The sequence below is a fragment of the Vulpes lagopus genome, chromosome 20 (assembly GCF_018345385.1).
Source record: "Vulpes lagopus strain Blue_001 chromosome 20, ASM1834538v1, whole genome shotgun sequence".
NCBI classification, from domain to species: Eukaryota; Metazoa; Chordata; class Mammalia; order Carnivora; family Canidae; genus Vulpes; species Vulpes lagopus.
The window spans coordinates 4759287-4782180 of record NC_054843.1 but is presented as its reverse complement, the minus strand read 5'-3'; the positions used below and the strand labels follow the sequence as shown (position 1 = coordinate 4782180).

Here is a 22894-nt window from a genome sequence, read left to right as displayed (position 1 = left end):
TCTTTACAACTTTGGAATAAGAAAATACTTTTTTTAGGCAGTAGCCATAAAAACATTATAAATTCAACTTTATCAAGTTTTCTTAATTTGTTCATTGAAAAGCACCACTGATAAAATGCATATACTACAAAAAACAAAATATTATACCACACAAATGATTCATATCCTAAATATATGAAGAAAATCCTACAACTCAATTATAAAAAAATAACCCAATTAAAATTAGTCACTTGACAAAAGAAAATATATGATGGCAAGTGAGCACTTGAAACAGTTATCATTAAATGATCAGGTAAATGTGAATTAAAACCATAATAAAATATTATTTCATGTAATTGAAAGTATTAAATTATAAATAGCGTCATAACAAAAGTTGGGGAAAATGTAAAGCAATGAGAACTATCATACATTTCTAGCAGTACTTTAAATGGTGCCTTTTGGAAGTTTCTTATAAAGTTAAAAACACACAACCCCACTCCAACTATTTATCTCCCTCCCAAAATACTAAAATATGTCCACAAAAAGACTGTTACAAAAATTTTCAACCAGTCTTTCTCATACTAGTCAAGGACTAGAAATGGAACAAAAGTCTAGCAACAGAAAAATGAAAACAATGTATTTTAATAAAGGAACAAACTTCTGAAACAGAAACAATATCTGTGAATTTCATAATTATTATGCTGAGAAAAAAGAAGCCTAGTATCAAAGAATGCATACAATTTGATTCTATTTATATAAAGTCCAGGAATAGGTAAAACTACCCTGTTGGCAGAAACCAAAGAGGGGTTGCATTTGGAGACTTGATTGGTAATGGAAACAAGAAAACTTTCCATGATGATACTTAATTGAAATGTTCTACATCTTATTTTGTTTGGATGGTGATAATGAATATAAGTTCATTCAAATGAGAAAACACATTAAGCTGAAAAATTGTCATTAGTGCATTTGATTGTACATAGATTACAACACAAAAATAAACTAAGAAAAAGTATGAGTATCTGTTTAATGCAGGGGGACATGGACAAAGTTAAAACAGTAACAGAATGAAAGAAGATATTTTCAGTATCTAAAGTCAACAAAACCTAATACTTAAATATACATAGAACTCCTGAAAATCAAAAAGAAAAAGACATTCCACTGGTAACATAGGATGTGAATGGGCAATTTTTTGAAAAGAAAACCCATAAGGCTCAAATGAATGTTTTTTAAAATCCTAAAATTAATTAGTAATCAGAAAAAATTAAAATTAAAATTAGATATTATTTTAAAGCTTTTTCAGCTATCAAAAATTAGAAAACCAAATATATCCAAGAGTTGGCAAGAATAGGGGAACATGGGAACTCTCATGCCTTGCAAGAAAGAATGCAGACTAATAACGTAGCCATGGCACAGAGCAATCTGGTGATATTCAGTTAAATCATCCTGTGTACATCTCCCCAAGAAACTCTGGCCACGGTCCAGAAGGGAAAAAAATAAAAGGATATTCAATGTAGTAAAATTTGCGGTGGGGAGGCTTGAAGATATATTGGGTATCCATATCTGTGGAAATAGATAAATGAAATGTGGTGGTTACCAAACCACAGAATGCAATGCATCTGTAAGGTGCAAGAAATTCAATTTATACATAGCAACATGGAATAATTCCAAACTTGTAGCAATGATGGAAATTAAGAGATGTATTACACTTTCAGGGGGCACCTGAGTGGTTCAGTAAGTTAAGTGTCTGATTCGTGATTTCAGATCAAGTCATGATTTCATAGGTCATGAGATTGAGCCCTACATCTGACTCCATGCTCAATCAGGAGTCTACTTGATGATTCTGTCCTTCTGCCCCTTCCATCATTCTCTCTTTTTCTCAAATAAATACATCTTTAAGAAATTCTTTGTAAAAATATAAAAAGATGTATTATATCTTTTGATTACACAAACTAAAACCAACATTTGCACACAATAACCTTGCACAGTGTACAGAAATACATACAAAAAGATGCATTTTAAGAATATTAGCACATTTCAAATGAGGGGGGAGCCTAGAAGGAAGTGGGTGATGGGAATAAATGAAAGGAAATAAATAGTAGAAGGGATGAGACTCTCATTGAGGCCAGACCACGGTGTGCCATAGAACGACAGCAGAGTAGCTAAGTCCTCACAAACCAAATCCAAACAGACAAAACTTAACAAAAACATAGAAAAGGGGACAAAAGAGAAAAAAGGTATGATAAAATCTCCCAGTGTACGAACTCATAGAGGTACAGATTGAACACTGTGAAAGAGGAGCTTAATTGTAAAAGAGTAACAAATTCTAAAGCATCTTTAATAGGAATCTTGGAAGAATACAAGAGGAGGGACAATATTCCTGAAGGAAATTCCACAAATCTTCAAATTCCAGAAATATTACAAGCCAAGCAGAACAAATTTTTTATGAGTTTTTTTATTTAAATTCAATTAATTAACCTAGTGTATTATTAGTTTCAGGGGTAGAGCTCAGTGATTCATCAGTTGCATATAACACCCAGTGCTCATGACATCACATGCTGTCCTCAATGCCCATCACTCAGTTACTCCAATCCCCATTCCTTCCCCTTCAGCAACCTCAGTTTGTTTCCTATGATTAAGAGTCTTTTATGGTTTGTCCCTCTCTTTGATTTTGTCATATTTTATTTATCCCTACCTTTCTCAATGATCCTCTGTTTTGTTTATTAAATTCCACATATGAGTGAAATGATATAATTGTCTTTCTCTGACTGACTTATTTCACTCAGCATAACTCTCTAGTTCCAGCCACATCATTGCAAATGGTAAGATTTCATTTTTTTTGATGGCTGAGTAATATTCCATTGTACATATACATAATAAATGTGTATACACACACACACACACCACATCTTCTCTTTTTAAGAGTTTATTTATTTATTCACGAGAGACAGAGAGAGAGGCAGAAAAACAGGCAGAGGAGAAGGAGGCTTCCTGTGGGGACCCCGATGGGGGACTCAAACCTAGGAATCCAGGATCATGCCCTGAGCCAAAGGCAGGTGTTCAACCCACCACATCTTCTTTATTCCTTAATCTGCCGATGGACATCTGGGCCCTTTCCATATTGGCTGTTGTGGAATATCTTTTTTTCTAAATCCCTGTCTTAACTATATGAAACTATATATCATCACAGAGCCAGGTAAAAATATTAAATCCCATCAGAGAGGAAAATATTACCAGCAAATTAATGACAGATACACTGACAGCAGACTGCTTATCAGCAATAAAATAGGTAAGAAAGTCATGAGAAGATATCACAAAAATTCTGAAGGAAAGTAGATGCCAATATAAAATTCAATACCCAGATATATTATCAGCCCAAAATGAAGCAAAACAAAAATCTTTTGAGACATAAAAGAATGTCAGAAGTTCTTACTCTCAGATTGTCACTGAAGAAACTATTGAAGATTATACCTCACCAAGAAGGAAATGATTCCTGCAGCAACAGGGGGGTTTTCTGGGGTGTCCCCAATGGCTTAGCAGTTTAGTGCCACCTTCAGCCCAAGGTATGATCCTGGAAGTCCAGGATCGAGTCTCACGTCGGGCTCCCTGCATGGACCCTGCTTCTCCCTCTGCCTGTGTCTCTGCCTGCCTCTCTCTCTCTCTCTCTCCTTTTTTCTTTGTTTCTATTAAGTAAACTCTATCCCCCAACATGGGACTTGAACTCATGACCCTGGGATCAAGAGTTGTGTGCTTTACTGACTGAGCCAGCCAGGCACCCTCTCTCTGTTTCTGATAAATAAAAAAAAAAATCTTTAAAAAAAAGAAACACCATATCTTTGGGGCAGCCCCAGTGGCCCAGTGGTTTAGCGCCACCTTCAGCCCAGGGTGTGATCCTGGAGACCCAGGATCGAGTCCCACATTGGGCTCCCTGCATGGAGCCTGCTTCTCCCTCTGCCTCTCTCTCTCTGTGTCTTTCATGAATAAATAAATAAAATCTTAAAAGGGGGGGTTCTGCAACTATGCCCAACATACTGATCCATGCCTGCTCTGACTGGTCAGGCCTCTATCCCAACTGGCTAGACAACATACAAGATCTCAACTATTCAGACCATCCCACCAGAAGCAATGATGAATAAAGAACTCCATGAATATGATGGTGAATTTAAATAAGGATTCACTTTTAAAAAGACAAATGGGTGTTGTTCTGTATGTTGGCAAATAGAACACCAATAAAAAATAAATTTATTATTAAAAAAAAGAAAAAGAAAAATGAGCATGTTAAAAATAAGGTAGAATTATAATTCTAGACAAAACAACATGGAAAGTAGGAGAAAGAGATCAGAATGAACAAAGTTAAGTTCAGGAGAAAAATATGCTCATTGACTGCAAGCTTTGTAAGTGAGAAATAGATGTCAAAGTCACTAGACCAATAAATACTAGACATGGACTTACAACTTTCATACCTATAGAAGAAATAGGAAGAATGCTAGCAACCTAACAGCAACAGAAAAGTTCCAGAAGGTAGGAGGAGAATCAAGAACGAAGTGTGATACATGGAAAATGCCAAGTGTATCATAAATTCAAGGAAATATAAATGTACTTAAGGAGGTCTACTAAAAACGACATATTAAAAAAATCTTGTGAAGTGCAGCTGTAGTGTTCATTGGAGAAATTTATATCTTTATGTATTTCTTTTTAAAAGAAAGACAAGAAACAAATTAGCTAAATATTCATTCTATAAGCTAGAAAAATAAGGAAAATCCAAAGAAATTAGAAGGAAGATACAAAACACAAAACGACATATTAAACTAAAACAAAAGTTATGTTTTTAAAGAGATTAATAATAGAGAAAACTATTTCAACAAGGCACAAGTAATAAACAGGGATGAAGAAGGAGACTATGGGTCAACCAGGTCCTTTTCAATCATAAGCAAATAATTCAAAGGAAAAGATTACTCTTTGGTCCTCTCTTAAAATTCAATGCATGCCCTGCAGTGCCAGGAAGTACGGTTTTCTTCTTAATGCACAGGGGCACCTTTTGCCAGTGATGAGCACTGCTACTACTTGAACACTGCTCCAGTATCTGGGCTCTGTATCTAGTAATGAGGCTCTGTAACACTGAGCCAGAAGTGTCCACTCATCACCTTTTTAAATCTTCAGCAGCAATGAGGTCAGCACTATCACCCCTGTTTTGCAGGTGAGGACACAGGGGCCTTTGGACAGAGATAACACATCCATACTCGCTCAGCTAGTTAGCGAAGAAACCAGGTTCCAAACTCAGGATTGTCTCATTGTAATTTCTACAAACCTCTAAAGAATAACAAATTAATTAATATTAAAAATATACCAATTTCTAGGTGATTTGACACAAAATGATATCCACAAACATAACACACAACTCTCACTATAAGCACATTAGCAAAAAAGAGTATTTAAAATTAGTTGTTGCACAAGAAAATCTTAAAATGCCCTGAAATGCGATGGCTCAGTTATGAAAAAAAAAATTGAAAGAATTTATGGTCAAATTTGATTACCACCCTGTCTCATAACCCTAAAACTACAGCACCTTTCACAGTTTCTCCCAGGGGTAAGTGTAGGGAAGCTGGGATAGGGAGAGAAACAGGGAGGAAACATAAGGCCATGCTTTAAATTTTCCTTCACTTTTGATAAAATGTGACCTTCCGGTGTTGTCGGCCTGTTGCAGGATATTTTCCCACTGTTAGGTGGGCCCACACACATCCAAGGCCTTCCAGGATTCACTAGAATCTGAAGCTGGTAATATATAGCTAATGAATGTAGTCTGTCTTTTAAAGCTTAATAATGACACCTTTATATTAGTAGAATTCGTTTATTTTTAGTCTTTAAAAAATTATAAACAAATAACTCAGTCAAATATATTTTCACTTCCGGAGTCTCACAGTATTCTCTAAGGAAGCTGTAAAATGTAATTTATTTCCTCTGCGTCATATTTTTAATTCCCTGATCCCATATGCTGGTGAGAAGAGCAAAATCATAGTGAACTGTGGTTGAGTCATAGGTAATTACTTTAGATAAATGTCATTCTGTGGTTTAGGATTCTGGTCCTGAGTCCAGTTTTTAACGATGTCCGATTCAGACCTCCTTGGATTGGCCATATAGTCCCGGAGGCTGTATGTAACAAAACCCAACAAAATGACTCATTCATCAGTCAGTTCTGATGCATCATCTATCCCAGGGGATGATTTCATATCTAAATCCAAACATTTATGTCAGACACCAGCAAGAGCAGAACCAATAGACACAGTTGCATTTAAGTAATGAAAATGCATACTTGAAAGGCATATATCAATATGCACCTGAATCAAATATTGTCACTTTGACTTTCAGTTTGTAGGTCTTCTATTTTCTTTCAAAGCCAAAATAGGACAAAACACACAAGGAAACACACACTCTCATAACACACACTCCAGATTCAGAAAGCAAGATAACATCCCTAACAAAGAGCAAAAAAGAAAACATTCCTAGGTTATATGCTCTAAACATATATATGGTAAATACAGCCTTTGTGACAATTCTCACAGAGTATTTTTAAAATGCGCCAGTAAGCAGAGGAAGAGAGACAGCAATTTGGAGGAACAGACACAGACACACAGAATAAATATTTCAGGGATTTCCAGTCATTGGGATTCTGTATATAGCCCAGGCACATGAAGATAAAATTCAGAGAAATTGAAACTCTGGTTAACACATGACCTTACTCATAAATCCTTACTAGAAGTTGAAATGGTGTCCTGAATATGGCCTAAGTAAAAACAAAATGCCCGTATTTAGGTCAAAGTATTCCAGGTTCAGAAGGAAGCATAAGTGAGAGGAACCTGTACCCTGTGCCCTGTTCTACAACAGGTAGAACAAATAAAAGACCATCCATAAATCAGCAAAAGTATTATCTTCATAGAGACTACACATGGACCATCAAGCAATAGGAAAGTAATGCAATATTTGGAACACACTGTCAAAGTCATGACTAGATGAGAGAACTGAATTATATGTACCACAAAACTGTAGAAAGCGATTAAAAAAAAAAAAGACCAAGGACAACTGACTGCATATAAACTATTGAAGAAAGACCACTTAAGACCTTGGAAAAATACAAGATGAAATCATAAAAAGATGTTTATAAAACCAGTCCTGTATATTTCAAGAAACCCGTTTCATAAACAGAAAGCAGTGTGGTAGGTAATGTGCCCTACCCCAAATAGAGGGCTATTTGAGGCAAACACACATTATATCATCCAAAGCAGTTGCTGGGTTTCCAGGTTGGAGACAGATCATATTAACAATTCCAGGCTGGATTTGATTTCCATCGACTTAATGTTTGATCACTCAACATCCAGAGAGTCACATTTATGGCATATCAGTTTTCAGAACTCAAGGCCACAAATGAACCCACAGACACAAACGTACTTGTAGGTATGAATGGCAAAGGGAATGTGAGCTCCCCTTCTGTCCTCCTTTCTTCCCTCACACCCCAACACCTGCCTCAGCTGACATTACCCCAACTCTGGACGCAGGGAAATGAGTAGGAGAAAACAGAAATGTGCAAAGAGCAAGAAAATATCCAGGTTAAAAAAATGTAAATTTGCTTTTGCCTGGCCAACTATCTCCATAGCAAATCCTCGAGTCTTTCCAAAACTTTCAATGAAGCCAATATAATAATCAGTCTCAGAAGTACATTGAAGAACTGTGCTCTTGTGCCTGCATCATGAATGAGTTCTCCTATAGACCCTGGAGAGCAGGATGTAGAACATTCTGGTTGTGAGCATCCTCTTGTATTATAGATGATGGAGTTAAATCCCGGAAGTATTGGCTGACTCGGGCATGATTTTCTTAGTGTGTTGTTGTGTAGCCCACGAGCATGGTCAGTGATGAAGGAAATCTTTCTTTTATATGGAAGAAAATCACGTCTTTTTTAAAAATTTTTATTTATTTATGATAGTCACAGAGAGAGAGAGAGAGGCAGAGACACAGGAAGAGGGAGAAGGAGGCTCCATGCACCGGGAGCCCAATGTGGGATTCGATCCCGGGTCTCCAGGATCGTGCCCTGGGCCAAAGGCAGGCGCCAAACCGCTGCGCCACCCAGGGATCCCAATCATGCCCTTTTAAAAAGGAAAATCACGAACTTAAAAAATTCCCCAGTATCCTCATCACTTCACGGTCTCAACTCCATTCCGTTCTTGAAGACATCTAGTAGCCCAGGGAGCCTGGGAACCATGCACTCTCAATAGTGAGTTAATGTTTGGGGCTCACATCAGCAAGGTCAGTTCACTGAGTTCGTGGATTCATGTTCAAAGTGAATGTTCAAAGTCCCAAGCATCTCAGAGTTTGACCACTGGACATCACTCAGAGCGTGGTAGATAGATAGATAGATAGATAGATAGATAGATAGATAGATAGATAGATGATAGATAGCTAGATAGCTAGATAGATAGATAGATAGATGATAGATAGATAGATAGATAGATAGATAGATAGATAGATAGATGTAGTAAGGATCAAAAGGAGTAAAATTCAGTGATGAAGGGTCTTTCTGTGTTTTGAAGGGCATGATTACTATGCATTAAGGAATGAAGCAAAATTGTTGGTGTGGATGGAATTTTGCCTCAAGAAAACTAAAAGGGAAAATAATTCTGTATCAATCAGAGGAAGACTCATAACTTGATATCCACTGCCCACGTGTGTCATGGAGAAATCTGTAAGAAAAACACCACAGGAAATGTGATATGACTCCCATAAGCCTTCTGTGGGCTCCTTTCCTTGATGCCATGTTGGGGTTTTAGCGCAGCTCAACAGAAGATCCAATGGTCCTAGCTTCTAAGCCCTGGGTGTGAGTTCTCTGGTGGTAGACCTCAGTGGGTCAGGGCTGAGGGATAAATGAATTACATATATTTTTGCAGATCCATCTGCAGTCAGATGAAAGACGATTTGGGATTGGCTCAAGGCACAAAGCCGGAGTGTTATAACGACAAGGACTGAAGTTAACTGCCATCTCACACGTGTCAGCAATGGGGTACGGGAGGTACTGGGAAGAGCGGAGACCTATGAACTTGGCCAGAGTTGCAGAATGGCAGGAAAAAGCAAAGAGTACCTGTGCCAATGGGAGGAAGCACGGGCAGTTTGTGAAGTGCTCTCATGGTCATCACCATAACTGGTATTCACTCTGCACTCATCACTCCAAGAAGAAACAGGGGCTCTGCAAGTCAGGCCAGTAGGCTCCCAACAGGGCTGACCACCAGAAACCCCTGCAGAAGTTTGCCACAACTACCAGTGTCTGGGGCTCTGTGGTCCAAAGGAAGCTCTGGGGGTGTGGACTGTGAAACTGGAATGGTCAAATCCTGTCTTGGTGATTCTGAGGATCCACAGATAGAAGAACACAAAAAAGGGTTAGAGAGATGGGACTTATCAGAGCCCATTAGATCCATGAGCAAAGTCCATTATATGTTTTTTAAAATGCTAAAAAAAGACCTATATTAAAAGTTCTATTCTTAAAAGACCTAAGTATTAATATGTCTATAAGGTTATTTTTCTTTTCAGTGTATCAATGCAACAGCAAGAAACAGGTGATTTTGGGAATAGTTTATTTTCCCCCTATTTAGTGCTAAAAGGAGAAAAACCTCACGCACGTCCAATCAGTGGAGGCCAATGAAATGAGAGGGTTGGGTTGGATTGTTCAGTGTCCCAGAGCAGACCTGATTAAGAATGGAAAACTGCACAGTAGGAGGGAGCATTCAGAAAAGCCCAGCCCAAGGTTAACCCCAAAGACAAGGACATCTTAGCCCCATGCTTCTCCGACTCCAGTGTCTGAGAATCACCTGAGGATTTGCTAACATGCACATCCAGGTTCAGGAGCTCTGGGGCAGGGCCTGAGACTTTGCATTTCTGACCAGCTTCTGGGTGATGCTGACAACCCCAGACACCCTTTCAGGGAGTGAGGTGTTTCTGGCAGCACAGCAGCAAATACCTGCAAAGAAGGCAGGAGGAGTGTAGACAAAACCAGTGGGCAAAAATCCATGAACTACTGCAGAAAGGGGTGCTGATTCCTCAATGTGTATGCAACCCTCAATTCATTTCCAAAGCAAATTTCTGTGCCTACTAAAACACTTCCAAATTCCAATCATGAAAGCATAAAATTGAACCATAAGGCTAGACCCCAAATGGCAGCAAAGATGACATCTGGGGCCACATTACATGGCATTCAGAAAAAAAGAGCAAGGCACTAATTCCTTCATGCAAAATTAAAAAGTAGGTGATTCAGAGGGTTCACAGAGGATACAATCTTTTCCAAAAATTAAAAAGAAATGTAATAATTTGACTTAAAAAATATACCAAATACTAACAAAACATACAAAAAGGAGAATGATTGGCTTTTGTGAGCAAATTAGTAATAGTAACATGAGTGATAACCCTGTCCACATCAGACTGCAGACTTCCAACTGTAAATTACCTTGAAATCATGGAATTTTTGATAACCCATATTTTTTCTGACCAGAAAACTAGGGCCATGGCTGGGGCTAGAGCTTATGATTCTAATGACAAAATTTGGGCTATAGCTCACCTAACTACATATTTTTACCAACATAAGTGCTAGTCTACTTACATCCTGATTTTTTAATGAGGCACTCACAATTTTAAGTTCACCATAACACGTATTCACGTCAGAAAACGTTTGCTGTGTTTATTAAGTTTTATACAATATTCATTAGCATCAGTTAATTGAAGGAAAAAGATAATGTGTAGTCCATAACTGGCTGCATTACCAGAAGAATGAGAATGCTTGGTCTTTATCACAAAAGGTTAAATTTGCCATATGGTAAACACTTCCTTTCCAAATTTTAATAAAACCAGAAATAACATTATCTCTACTTCATAAATATCTACCATTGAAATAGTATTAAAAGAATGTTTAGCTCCATAACAACTAAAACAAATTTTTAAGGATTCCACAATTTCCATTTTAATTTATTCAGGTTGGAATATGTTGTAAAAAAAAAATCAACATTTTCTGATTTACAAACCAGGGTGTTCTTTTCATGCACTTGCAAAGCCTTTGGGCAAGAGTTTGAGTTGAAAGTTAAACATCTATTTGCATTTGGTTTAGGAAATCCTTGTCACTTTCCCATGAAATTTCAGCTGTCTCAGTGGATTTGGGGAAGATCAAAGCCCCCACGCTCAGGGAGCCTCGGTTTTAATCCCTGCCAACAGCCAATCATTTGATTCTTGAGTACAAAGAGCTCCTCCTGGCTCAGTGCTGCCCACACGGTTATGACTTCATACAGCCCCATTTCTACCTGCCTGGGAGGTGTTAGGTTCCAGGTATTTCAGGGATTTTGCAAAATTGATACAAGGGGAATCTAAAATGCAGACCCATGCTCAAAATTCAGTGATAGAAAATACTGACGAAGGCCTTCCCCTCTCGCCCTGCCTGGTGAGCAAGTGACATGATGTGGAGCTGTTAGGGGCGGGCTCACACCATGGCTGAGCCACGGACCTTGGGTTTCTACTTGGCCTCTCCAGGAAGAAGTGGGGTCCATCAGATTTCAGAGTCCACTTTCTTTCAACCACATTGTGTAACCTCGTGATATTATATATGCTCTGGAAAAACTACTCTGTGACTATCACTTGGTTAATATCAATATTGGTCAGGACATGTTTATTTTTTTATAAATTTATTTTTTATTGGTGTTCAATTTGCCAACATATAGAATAACACCCAGTGCTCATCCCATCAAGTGCCCCCCTCAGTGCCCATCACCCAGTCCCTCCCACCCCCCGCCCACCTCCCCTTCCGCCACCCCTAGTTCGTTTCTCAGAGTTAGGAGTCTGTCATGTTCTGTCTCCCTTTCTGATATTTCCCACACATTTCTTCTCCCTTCCCCTTTATTCCCTTTCACTATTATTTATATTCCCCAAATGAATGAGACCATATGTTTGTCCTTCTCTGATTGACTTACTTCACTCAGCATAATACCCTCCAGTTCCATCCATGTTGAAGCAAATGGTGGGTATTTGTCATTTCTAATGGCTGAGGAATATTCCATTGTATACATAGACCACATCTTCTTTATCCATCATCTTTTGAGGACACCAAGGCTCCTTCCACAGTTTGGCTATTGTGGACATTGCTGCTATAAACATCGGGGTGCAGGTGTCCTGGCGTTTCATTGCATCTGAGTCTTTGGGGTAAATCCCCAGCAGTGCAATTGCTGGGTCGTAGGGCAGGTCTATTTTTAACTCTTTGAGGAACCTCCACACAGTTTTCCAGAGTGGCTGCACCAGTTCACATTCCCACCAACAGTGCAGGAGGGTTCCCTTTTCTCCGCATCCTCTCCAACATTTGTGCTTTCCTGCCTTGTTAATTTTCCCCATTCTCACTGGTGTGAGGTGGGATCTCATTGTGGTTTTGATTTGTATTTCCCTGATGGCCAGTGATGCGGAGCATTTTCTCATGTGCGTGTTGGCCATGTCTATCTCTTTCAGGACATGTTTAAATAGGAGGATATACTTATAATTAATCTCAGATGGGGACCAGGATGGTAAAAGATTTTGTAAGCATCACTGGATGTCATAAGTTTCAGCTAGTGGTGGCGGGGGAAACTATATTGAAATTATCATTTTCAGAGCAATGGACTCTCCTTGTTGAAATCACAGAGGCTGAATCTTTGTTTTATGACAAATGCATTATAAATGATTGATAAAAATGATTGATTACACAGTTATAAATAATGATCATTTAATATATATAATTATAGTATTACATGTTCATAAATATTCTAGTCTTTCACTCTCCCATGACTTAGACAAAAGAAAATAAAAGGATTTTCTTTTTCTGGGTGTTCTATTCAGTTGGTGCTATTCCACATGTGGAAAAATGTTTAACAAGGAAAATAACTGAATAAGAACAAAGGAAATTATTTTGACTGAGGAAAAAGGAAGAAAATCTTCATTCTCATAGAAAAGAAAGTGAAGCAATTGATGGGAAGAAAAAGAAATCGCAGTCAATTATCATTATTCTATAGTAGTTGTATTTTCAAGAGCCGAATTTTCCATCTTACTAATTAGGAACTCAGGACTGTATTTGTGTGGAAAAAAGAAGACCCAGGCAAGTGATACCATGTGACCCATCACAGCTCTGCTAAGTGCAGCCTTTTCTACTCTTCTGCATTGTTTCTCAAAGACCATGAAAGAAACAATTATTCACAACAGAATTGCAATCTATCAACAAGTCACTTTTTCCATAGAAATAATCAGTGAAGAAACAGCAACAGGGCCTGCAGCTCTTGCCTCCAAAATACGATTTATAAACTTTGGATTAATGTTTTATTCATGCTTCCTCGCCAAACAAAAAAAAAAAAAAAGAAAGAAAGAGAAAAAAAACAGAAATGAATTACCATTCTTTTAAGATAGAGGTATTTCACATAAGTAAAAAAAAAAAAAAACTTGTAATTTTTGAAATCATCTTTAGCAGTGAGTATGACATCAAATGTGTACCAGTGATGGAAGTACGGAGCTTGCAACCTAGCGCCTATAATCACCACAAAACCATTCTCATCACTAAACTTCTGAATACAAGCTATTTTAAAAAATAATAGATACATTGTATTCATTCATCCTCTGGTGGCTGATGTCTGGATAATGCAGCCAAAAATTCTATACAAATGAATTGGCTTCTCCTTTAATCTATTATTAGAAATTAGCCCCTTTCCCTTCACTGGCCAGGGCCGGGTTTTTTTAAGGATGCAAAAAATAAATCTAAAGAGATAACTCCTCTTCCCCAGAACTGAATTAATAGAGGCTGACAGGTGGTTTCTGACAACTCATAAGGGAGTACACACACTTGAACTGAAGCTTCGGTATACCTAAGAAATAGACCCAAAAGGAAACAGTATTCATACCCAAAGCCTGCAGTCAAAACCCTAGCTTCATATGTGTAGTCTTCAGCTTACTCAGAAGTATGTAAATTAGAATATCAACATAATGTAGGAAAACTCACAATTTGAAAAATGGGAGTTTCTAATATCCTTATTTAGTGCTCTACCATTGTGTTCACTTTTTTTTTTTTCACCCAGGCACAGGCATGTCCACCATTCATGCAGGCCCTGTAGGGCTTCCACCCAATGCACTGAGACCCAGCATCAAATCCCACTTTGCAAACTATGTGAACACTAAGGAGTTAACTAAACCCTCAGACTTCAGATTTCTCATAGATACAAAGGGGGGGGGGCAGCCTACTGCTAGCAATAGCAATAATATCACTTAATGTTACCTTGTGAAATATGTTCCAAAGTCAAAAATACTGAAACACTAGCAAGAGACTATCTCTGGTGTCTTCCTTTGTAAATAGGAGTCTTTGGATGATTTTTCACTAGTAAAAGTCCTGTGCCATACTGTCAGCCTCACTTCTCAGACCAGAAATCACCTTAGAGGGTTCACATCTTGCCTCTGAGCAGTGTGTTCAGGACATCCTTTCACAAAGAGGTGGCGATGAGGTGAATCCCTCACCTAGCCTTCATGCATCTGACATAACTGAGTGCGTGCTCTATCCAACCGCTCTCCTGGGAGTTAGGGACACCGTGGTGCACTAAGTGTAGCACATCTCCACCCTTGGGGAGCTTCCCTTCTAGAGAGGATAAATAAATACACACAGAGACGTGGGGTGTCCCACTCAGTAGTGATCACTCTGCAACAGGCAGAGTGGTAAAATGAAGAATGGTGGGGTGCTGGCAGCCAGGGCAGTGAGTAGGGGGCTTCCAGGAGGAGGCAACCAATGACAGAGGGAGATGGGAATAAAGCAATGGCTTTGCCCTGTGTGATGGAAAAGCGTGGGGAAATTTTTCAGGTGTTTTTCTTTTTTCAATATCCTCTTATACACACAGAGTTTTTTTTTTGTTTGTTTGTTTGTTTTTAATTTTTATTTATTTATGATAGTCACAGAGAGAGAGAGAGGGGCAGAGACACAGGCAGAGGGAGAAGCAGGCTCCATGAACCGGAAGCCCGACGTGGGACTCGATCCCGGGTCTCCAGGATCGCGCCCTGGACCAAAGGCAGGCACCAAACCGCTGTGCCACCCAGGGATCCCCACACAGACAGAGTTTTCTAACTTCACCGGTTCTTTTTTTTTACTTCACCGGTTCTTAAACACCATCTTCAATTTGGAAAGTGTGATGCGAAGAAACAGAATCTCAGGGTTGACAAGCAGTACTATCATTTGGGAAGAAAAACGACGTGGCCACCTTCCAGCCATGGTGACTTCACACATAGAGAAGTTGAGTCACTGCACATCTGCTGGGGCCCGAACACATCTGGGCCTGGATGCAGGGGTCAGGGCTCAAGTCAGCTGCACTTTCCTTTCCCATCCGGTTCATTCTACATCTTGTCCCATTAAGGTCACGGTTTTCTCACCCACTGAAACCTCACAAAGGCAAGAAAAGAAGACATTTGTGACATGTGGATTTCTCACCCCCAGGGGGGAACCTGCTGAAAGCCCAGTTTCAACAAACAGGATTTTCACAGGAAAAAAAAAACACAACTATAAATATTAAAGAAGGCAAATGTCAACAGGGTCAGGACTTTAGCTGACTGAATTCATATGCATTAGATCCTAATTAGGGGAAGTTCCTTACCAACTTTACTAAGTTTTGAAAGCTTTCCATCAGGTAGCCCTGGTAAAGGGGGACAGAAAAGAAATCACAGATCTTCCATAGTAAAAAATCTGTATTTCTGGTGTCCATGAATAAGCAACGGTCATTGCCATTGTCTGGGGAAGAACAGTACCACCACATGCCACCTAGACACAAAACTATTTGCGTATAATGTCATTTGATAGAAGCCCCCTTGTCATTTGGGGCTATACATTCAATTTGGGTAAAGTTAGAAAATATTATTTAACTTAGATTCTGTGACAGTATTACAGACACTTGAGACTCCTGGGGGTCGGAGGGATGTACCAGGAGTGAGAAGCCAAGTGACCACCAGGTGAAGAGTCCTGGGGTAATTCTTGATCAGATGAGTTCTGAAAGAACCAGGCTGGCTAAAAGAGTGTGAACACACATAAACTCGAGAGTCATTCTGCGGAGGTGTCCGTAGCTATGGCGGTAGGGACGTATTGAGTTCTGATTTAATAATTTCCATCTCAATCCCTTAATCATGTACCACGTACGTGTTGACAATATGAATGGTCCAGGATATCTGGAGAAGACGCCTTGGATTTGTATGTCATTTAACAGCTTGCCCATCATTTCCCCATGTATCAGATCGCAGTAAATCCGTGAACCAGATCTTAGCCCCGCTGTACAAATGAAGGAATCACATGGCAGAGAAATTACATGATCTGCCCAAGAAAAACACAGGAAGCGGCAGGACTTACTAAGACCTCACTCAGTCAGGGACATTCATCACAGCCTAGCTGCCCAGCAGTATTCAGAATTGCTACAAGTGCCACATTCAAGAAGATCTACGCCTTCCAGGAAGGGGATGATAGATATCCCAGGAGAGTGTTAGCAAAAAATATAATTTTTTAAAAATCTGACTGAAAGTGTACATTGATGTTATATTTTTCAGGCAAAGAATCACCCTTAAAATATGATTGTTCCCCAAGGAATTCTGATGTTTCTCTAAGTCAATGTACTGATAAGGATATTTCAAAATCTAGAAAACACCCTCTGGACAGGAAAAGAAACTCCGTTAGCTGAAGGTCTATCTAATATCACACGGTTGCATGGTCTTGTATCTCAACAACATTTGTAATAAGCTGAAGAGACTCCCATTGTCAGTGGAGGGGCAAACTGTTACCTGGTTGTGGTCAATGGCTTCCTGTTGTGATTACAGTAAGATGTGAATGCCCCTGTTCAACCCACAAAGCTCAGTTTGATCTCACCCCCAAGGTCTCTCACACTTCACCTTAAACCATCCTCCCGCTCAACTGGTCTTTCCAAAACAAAGATTCTCTCTGTCTTCCAGGACACCCAGCCTCTCCCTGCTTCTGTGCATTTGCTGATGCTGTTCCCTTTGCCTGGCTGGAAAGAAATATCCCTTCCATTCGGGTCTTGACGAAGGTGCCACTTGCTCAGGGAACCCTTAGAGAATTCTTGGTGACCGTCCCTTCTATCAGGCCACCCCAGGTCCTCCCTAGCCCCACACTCTGGGTCATCTCCTACAGTACAATGTTGGCATCCCCTCTGATGGTATATTAAGACCATTCTCACAGAACGGAAGCCCCATGAAGCCCCATGAAGGCACACACCTTGTTCTTTTTTTTTAATTTTCAATTTTTATTTGTTTATGACAGTCAGAGAGAGATAGAGAGAGGCAGAGACACAGGCAGAGGGAGAAGCAGGCTCCATGCACCGGGAGCCCGACGTGGGACTCGATCCTGGGTCTCCGGGATCGCGCCCTGGGCCAAAGGCAGGCGCCAAACCGCTGCGCCACCCAGGGATCCCCACACCTTGTTCTAATACACTGCTGTCCATAACCCCTAGAAGAGTTCATAGGAACTCATCACAAGCACTCAATATTTGTTGCATCAACAGACCATGGATACTTCATTAGCAGTTAAGCTGAAATAAGAAAATATGCGAAACCAAACACGTTTGACTAATTTAAACGTGTGAGGAACCACAACAGGTCTTGAATTGTTGTTTAGAATTAGAACAAAAAAATATTCTCTGCTCACAGTTGAAGTTTAGAACTGCCTTAAAACCTTTTAGTTAGGGATCCCTGGGTGGTGCAGCGGTTTGGCGCCTGCCTTTGGCCCAGGGCGCGATCCTGGAGACCCGGGATCGAATCCCATGTCAGGCTCCCGGTGCATGGAGCCTGCTTCTCCCTCTGCCTGTGTCTCTGCCTCTCTCTCTCTCTCTCTGTATGACTATCATAAATAAATAAAAATTAAAAAAAAAAAACCTTTTAGTTAACTTAAAACCACACTGGATAATTATGAGGTAAAGTATATGTTTTATATATTAGAACTTCATAAAGTTACTTGTTATTTTAAGTCTTATTAATAACTTTTTTAAAGATTTTATTTATTAGTCATTAGAGACACAGAGAGAGAGGCAGAGACACAGGCAGAGGGAGAAGCAGGCTCTCTGCGGGGAGCCCTATGTAGGACTCGATCCCAGGACCCCAGGGTCATGCCCTGAGCCAAAAACAGATGCTCAACTGCTGAGCCACCCTTGCGCCCCCTTATTAATAACTTTAGAAACTACTGACCCATGGAATAAAGTTTGAACTCCTAGACTTACGTCATGATTTGGCAATCTCAGCTGTTGGCCTCCAATCTCCACCTTTCCATGAGATGCTTCAATATTACAAAACTATTTGAAATGACCTGAAAACATCATTCAGTGCCATGCCTCTAGGAGAGCTCCAACCGATTAACATCGAGGGCTATGTTTTATTCAAGATCACCAATTAATGGACGTAAAGCCAGGAGGACAACCCTAGTCTGGGGTGACCACACAAAGCAGGAATGCCCACTCTCCAGGGTTTCACTGGAGCATCATGCAATGCCAGGGAAGAAGCCAGTGACCACGAAAGGAGGGCTCACAGGCATTTCAAAAAATGAAAATGATGATTCAGAATTGCTGTCACCTGCAGGCTCTGCCAGGGAAGATGTGTGAAAACTGAGGGGAAGGAGCAATAATGGGGTTAGCGCAGCAAGTTGTTCACATGTTTAATAGGAAGGGAGAGAAAGGGGCGCAGGCGAGGCACGTGGCTCCTGGGCTGCTCCGTCTGCCCTGGGAACTTCGAGCAGGTGAGGTCCTGCACTCACTCAACTTGCTCAGCTTGCCTCACGACTGCACGTGCACATGGGGGTTAATAATTGTCATTGAACTATTCTGAGCTAGAACCCCTGGGTAGAGCAATCTGAGCCCGTTTAGCACCTCTGAACAGCTGACCAGGAAGGCTGAATTTCCAGGTGACCCTTTTCTGACGTTCAATGGGAAGCTAGACGTAGATCTCATGTCGCTGCTAACATCCAGTAGCTAAGCTGCAATGTTTTCCACTGTATCTGACGTTCCAAAACAGAAGCCTAAATCCGCTCTGTGAACACGAGTTAAACAGTATGATATTATTTCTTGTTTTGTTTTTAGAAAAGTGCTTCAGTTCTTGTGTACATAACACAACATTCGATACAAAACTGTCACTCCTCACAAGTCCCCTTTCAGTTGAACACAGGTGCTATGGCACTGAAATTTGCAGTTTGTTTCACATGTAAAGCCTACAGGAAAATGCCTCCCCCCTCACGCCCCCCCGCCCCGTAACATTACTGGAATAAGGATAATAAGGGGTTATGTGCTGAAAGGTAAAATAGGAACCAATACTAGATTTAAAACAATCTGCACTATGCAATGGAGTTTGGAAATGTGTTGCTGGCAGGGACTCTGCAGAGCCACGAGTCCCTGGAAGGTGACCAGGATGTGCACGAGCTGTACAGAGGGGCGTAGATTAATGGGACATCGTGATAGGCGGAACCTGGGATTGGAGTCAGCTCCCATGGGCATTGTTCCCAGTTCTGTCCTATCCAGAGTACGACCATAGGCAAGACACTTAAGTCTGGGAGACTCACTTCTTATCGTCTGAAAAAGAAAAACACTAGTGATGGTCTCTTAAGGTTGTTAGGAGCATTAGGTGAAATGCCATTTTGTAAGGCTGTGGGCACAATATTTGGCACTGGATGGGGGGGCGCTGAATGCATGCTAGCTTCTCTGTCCATACTGCAGAAGAGACTGTGAAGAGGCCGTCGGAACACAGCTAGTCGCCACCAAGGAGTGCCACCTGTCATAACCGGGCTGCCCGCCATACAAAGATGTAGTCTCTCCACTGGGCGCCACAATGGAAACCAAGGAGTGAGGAGAAATCATGTGACGGTGGTGTTTTTGGGAGCTGATGCCAAGAAGGCAACCACAGCCCTTCTGCAGGGGCCTACGTACCCTCAAGGATACCACTGAAGAATGCTTCACACTCTTGGTTCTAACTCTGTGCCCTCTCTGCTGAGACTGGGTTAGGTGAGGTGGTCTGCGTTCACTTGCACCTTCTCACCGGGCCCCTGTTGGACTTGTCCTGGTCCCAGGCAGCACCGATCACGCCTTGTTTGCTGCCACCACGTATCTCTGTGTTCACCTCTTACTTTTCCATCTCCTCCTCCTTATTTATTTCTTCCCATAACCACTCATCCACCTTGTAGGTGTCAGAAATTGCTTCTCTTTAAAATTTAATCTGAAACAACACCTAGGCTACGATAGGTATGTCACAACAGATGAATGGATAATTATATATACCTTCTCTGCTTTCTTCCTGGGAAGGGAATATACTGAGGTTCTTTTTTTTTAAATATTTCATTTATTTATGAGAGAGAGAGGGAGAGAAGAAGAGACACAGGCAGAGGGAGAAGTAGGCTCCGTGCAGGGAGTCCGACGTGGGACTCGATCCTGGGTCTCCAGGAACACACCCTGGGCTGAAGGCGGTGCTAAACCGCTGAACCACCAGGGCTGCCCCATACTGAGGTTCTAAAGGACCATCTCCATTCAAAGGTGTGTTACAAGCTCACACTTGCAAGGTGCCCTACAGCACAGAGCTAGGAAGTTCTGCTTGGCTAAGGAATATGAATGTGCCCTTCTTACTCGAAAGTCAATAAATTCTTCAGAAACCCCCCACATAATTAACTCTTCCTGATAATCTATTTCTTTTTACCATGAATGAGAGCTACTTTTTAAAAAAATCTCTCAGAAAAAAAAAATCTCTCAGAATTCAGCATAAACTTTTTTTAGGGGGGGGTGGGTAGCCCAAATATGTTGATGAACATCTGTGAAACTGCTGCCAAAGATCCCTGTCTTTAACTCAATTTCCTTTCAAAATAATGGCACAGTGTTACTTTGATATATTGGGAAATAGATTGAGTTGTTGAAAGGATCAAAACTGCACAGATGCACACCCCGATGTGTGCATGTATTTATTTACATAGCATACACTCTAGCAGCATACACTTGCTAGAAAACCTTTCTGACCCAGAGAAAAAAACATTGATTTGTTCACTTCCATTTAATCTACACCGACTGTAAATTTGATAGGCGCATCTTAAGTGGAATGACTCCCTTCTTTGAGGGAAAAGCTTTCAATATTTGGCTTATCGGATCAGCTAATGTTTAATTCATGGCTTCTGGCAATTCAATCGAAAGAAGGAATGTTTATCAACAGAAAAGAAAAGGCAAAAGTCAACCCCATAAGGGTTCCAGTTTATAAGGATTTGGACCAGATCCAAATTCTGTTTAATGTTACACTGAAAGGAATGTTTGACCACACAACATGGAAGGAAGGAAGGAAGGAAGGAAGGAAGGAAGGAAGGAAGGGAGTCTGTCCCACATTTTTAATGGTCCTAGGACATAAACAACACTAATGATAAATTCTTCCAGCAAAGTAAAATTTATGAGCTTGAGTGTCCTAGCCTGTAATGTCACCCCTACTTCTAATAGGATATAGGTTGCAGCAAAGTGTGGCTTCTTTGTTCCGGGTGTGTGTGCATCTGGTCTTATGCTTATATCCCAGCTCCCCTCTGGTTTTACTTTTGGACAAAGACTAACAAGGCAGAGCACTCTGAGAAACCCATTTCCCTGCAGTGGTTCACTGAGCATAAGCACTAGCACAGGCCTTAAAAATGGTGGAGCGTAGAGCTAGAAACCCCCTAATATTGTCATATGAACACAGCTGACTCACTTGTTCTATGAGAATACATATCCACTACCTATAAAAGAGGATGTTTTAGAAAAATGACCAAAATAACTCTATATCCACAGGACTGGTTATAATATCAAACTTTCAGAAATTTTCAAATACAAAAATGCTGTCCCTGGGGACGCCTGGGTGGCTCAGTGGTTGAGCGTCTGCCTTTGGCTCAGGTCCTGGGATCGAGTCCCATATCAGGATCCCTGCATGGAGCCTGCTTCTCCCTCTGCCTGTGTCTCTGCCTCTCTCTGTGTCTCTCACAAATAAATAAAATCTGAAAAAAAAAAAAACCGCTCCCCCCGAATGATAACCTTTTAAGGATGTACTGCTTTAAAAGCACAGCAGAGCCAACACTGATTATTCACTGAAGGTGGGAGCTGGAGACTCAGAAGCCCTTGATGCTCATTCTTTGTTCAAGAGTTTCCTGAATTTTTCCACCAATTTTTTTTGGTTTAGATAAAAAGAAGAAATCTCTATTGTATGTCAGAACTCTACAACACAAGGAAACTGAGTCTTTACTAGAGAGGTGGGAAGACCAGGTAGGTATCTTAGGAAGAAAGATGACCACACAAGAAAACAGAGTATATAATTGTGGTAATTCCTCACCACAAGAAAACATTCTCCAACATCCGCCCTCCAAAACAATCTGGGTGATACTAAAAGTACACACTCAGAAAAATGGCTGAACTCTATTCACGTCATTTTTAAGGGAAATATAATGCTTTTTACTGTGATTTAAGGCCTGGCTCCCATGACAGTTTCATAGCTAAAAATCACCCTCGAGGGAAAATGAAATAGCTCATATGTGCTTCATTTCTTGAATATATCATATGAATATAAATTATATGTATAAATATATATAAATGTGAATATATACGTATGCTCATGTTGGTCCATGTTCCGGAATCCATCACAATAGGTAAGTCAATGTGAGGCTACATTAAAAACAAAATAGGTGTGCCTGGGTGGCTCAGTTGGTTAAGCCTCTGAGTCCTGATTTTGGCTCAGGTTACGGTCTTGGGGATCGTGGGATCAAGTCCTGCATGGGCTCCATGGTCAGCCCTGAATCTGCTTGATATCCTCTCTCTCCCTCTGCCCCCCCTCACTCTGTCTCTCTCTAAAATAAATAAATACATTTTTAATTAATTGATTGATTGAACAACAT

At 40.4% G+C, this 22894-nt stretch overlaps 1 protein-coding gene across 1 annotated transcript in view; it reads right to left on the bottom strand.

The window, feature by feature from the left end:
- Positions 1-15267: 15267 nt before the first annotated feature.
- LOC121479257 (Down syndrome cell adhesion molecule-like) overlaps positions 15268-22894 on the bottom strand; it is a 234397-nt gene continuing 226770 nt past the window's right edge. The window contains exon 4 of the mRNA XM_041734722.1: positions 15268-15414. Coding sequence (XP_041590656.1) covers positions 15371-15414 — 44 coding nt within the window. The 3' untranslated portion in view covers positions 15268-15370. The remainder of the gene's footprint in view (positions 15415-22894) is intronic.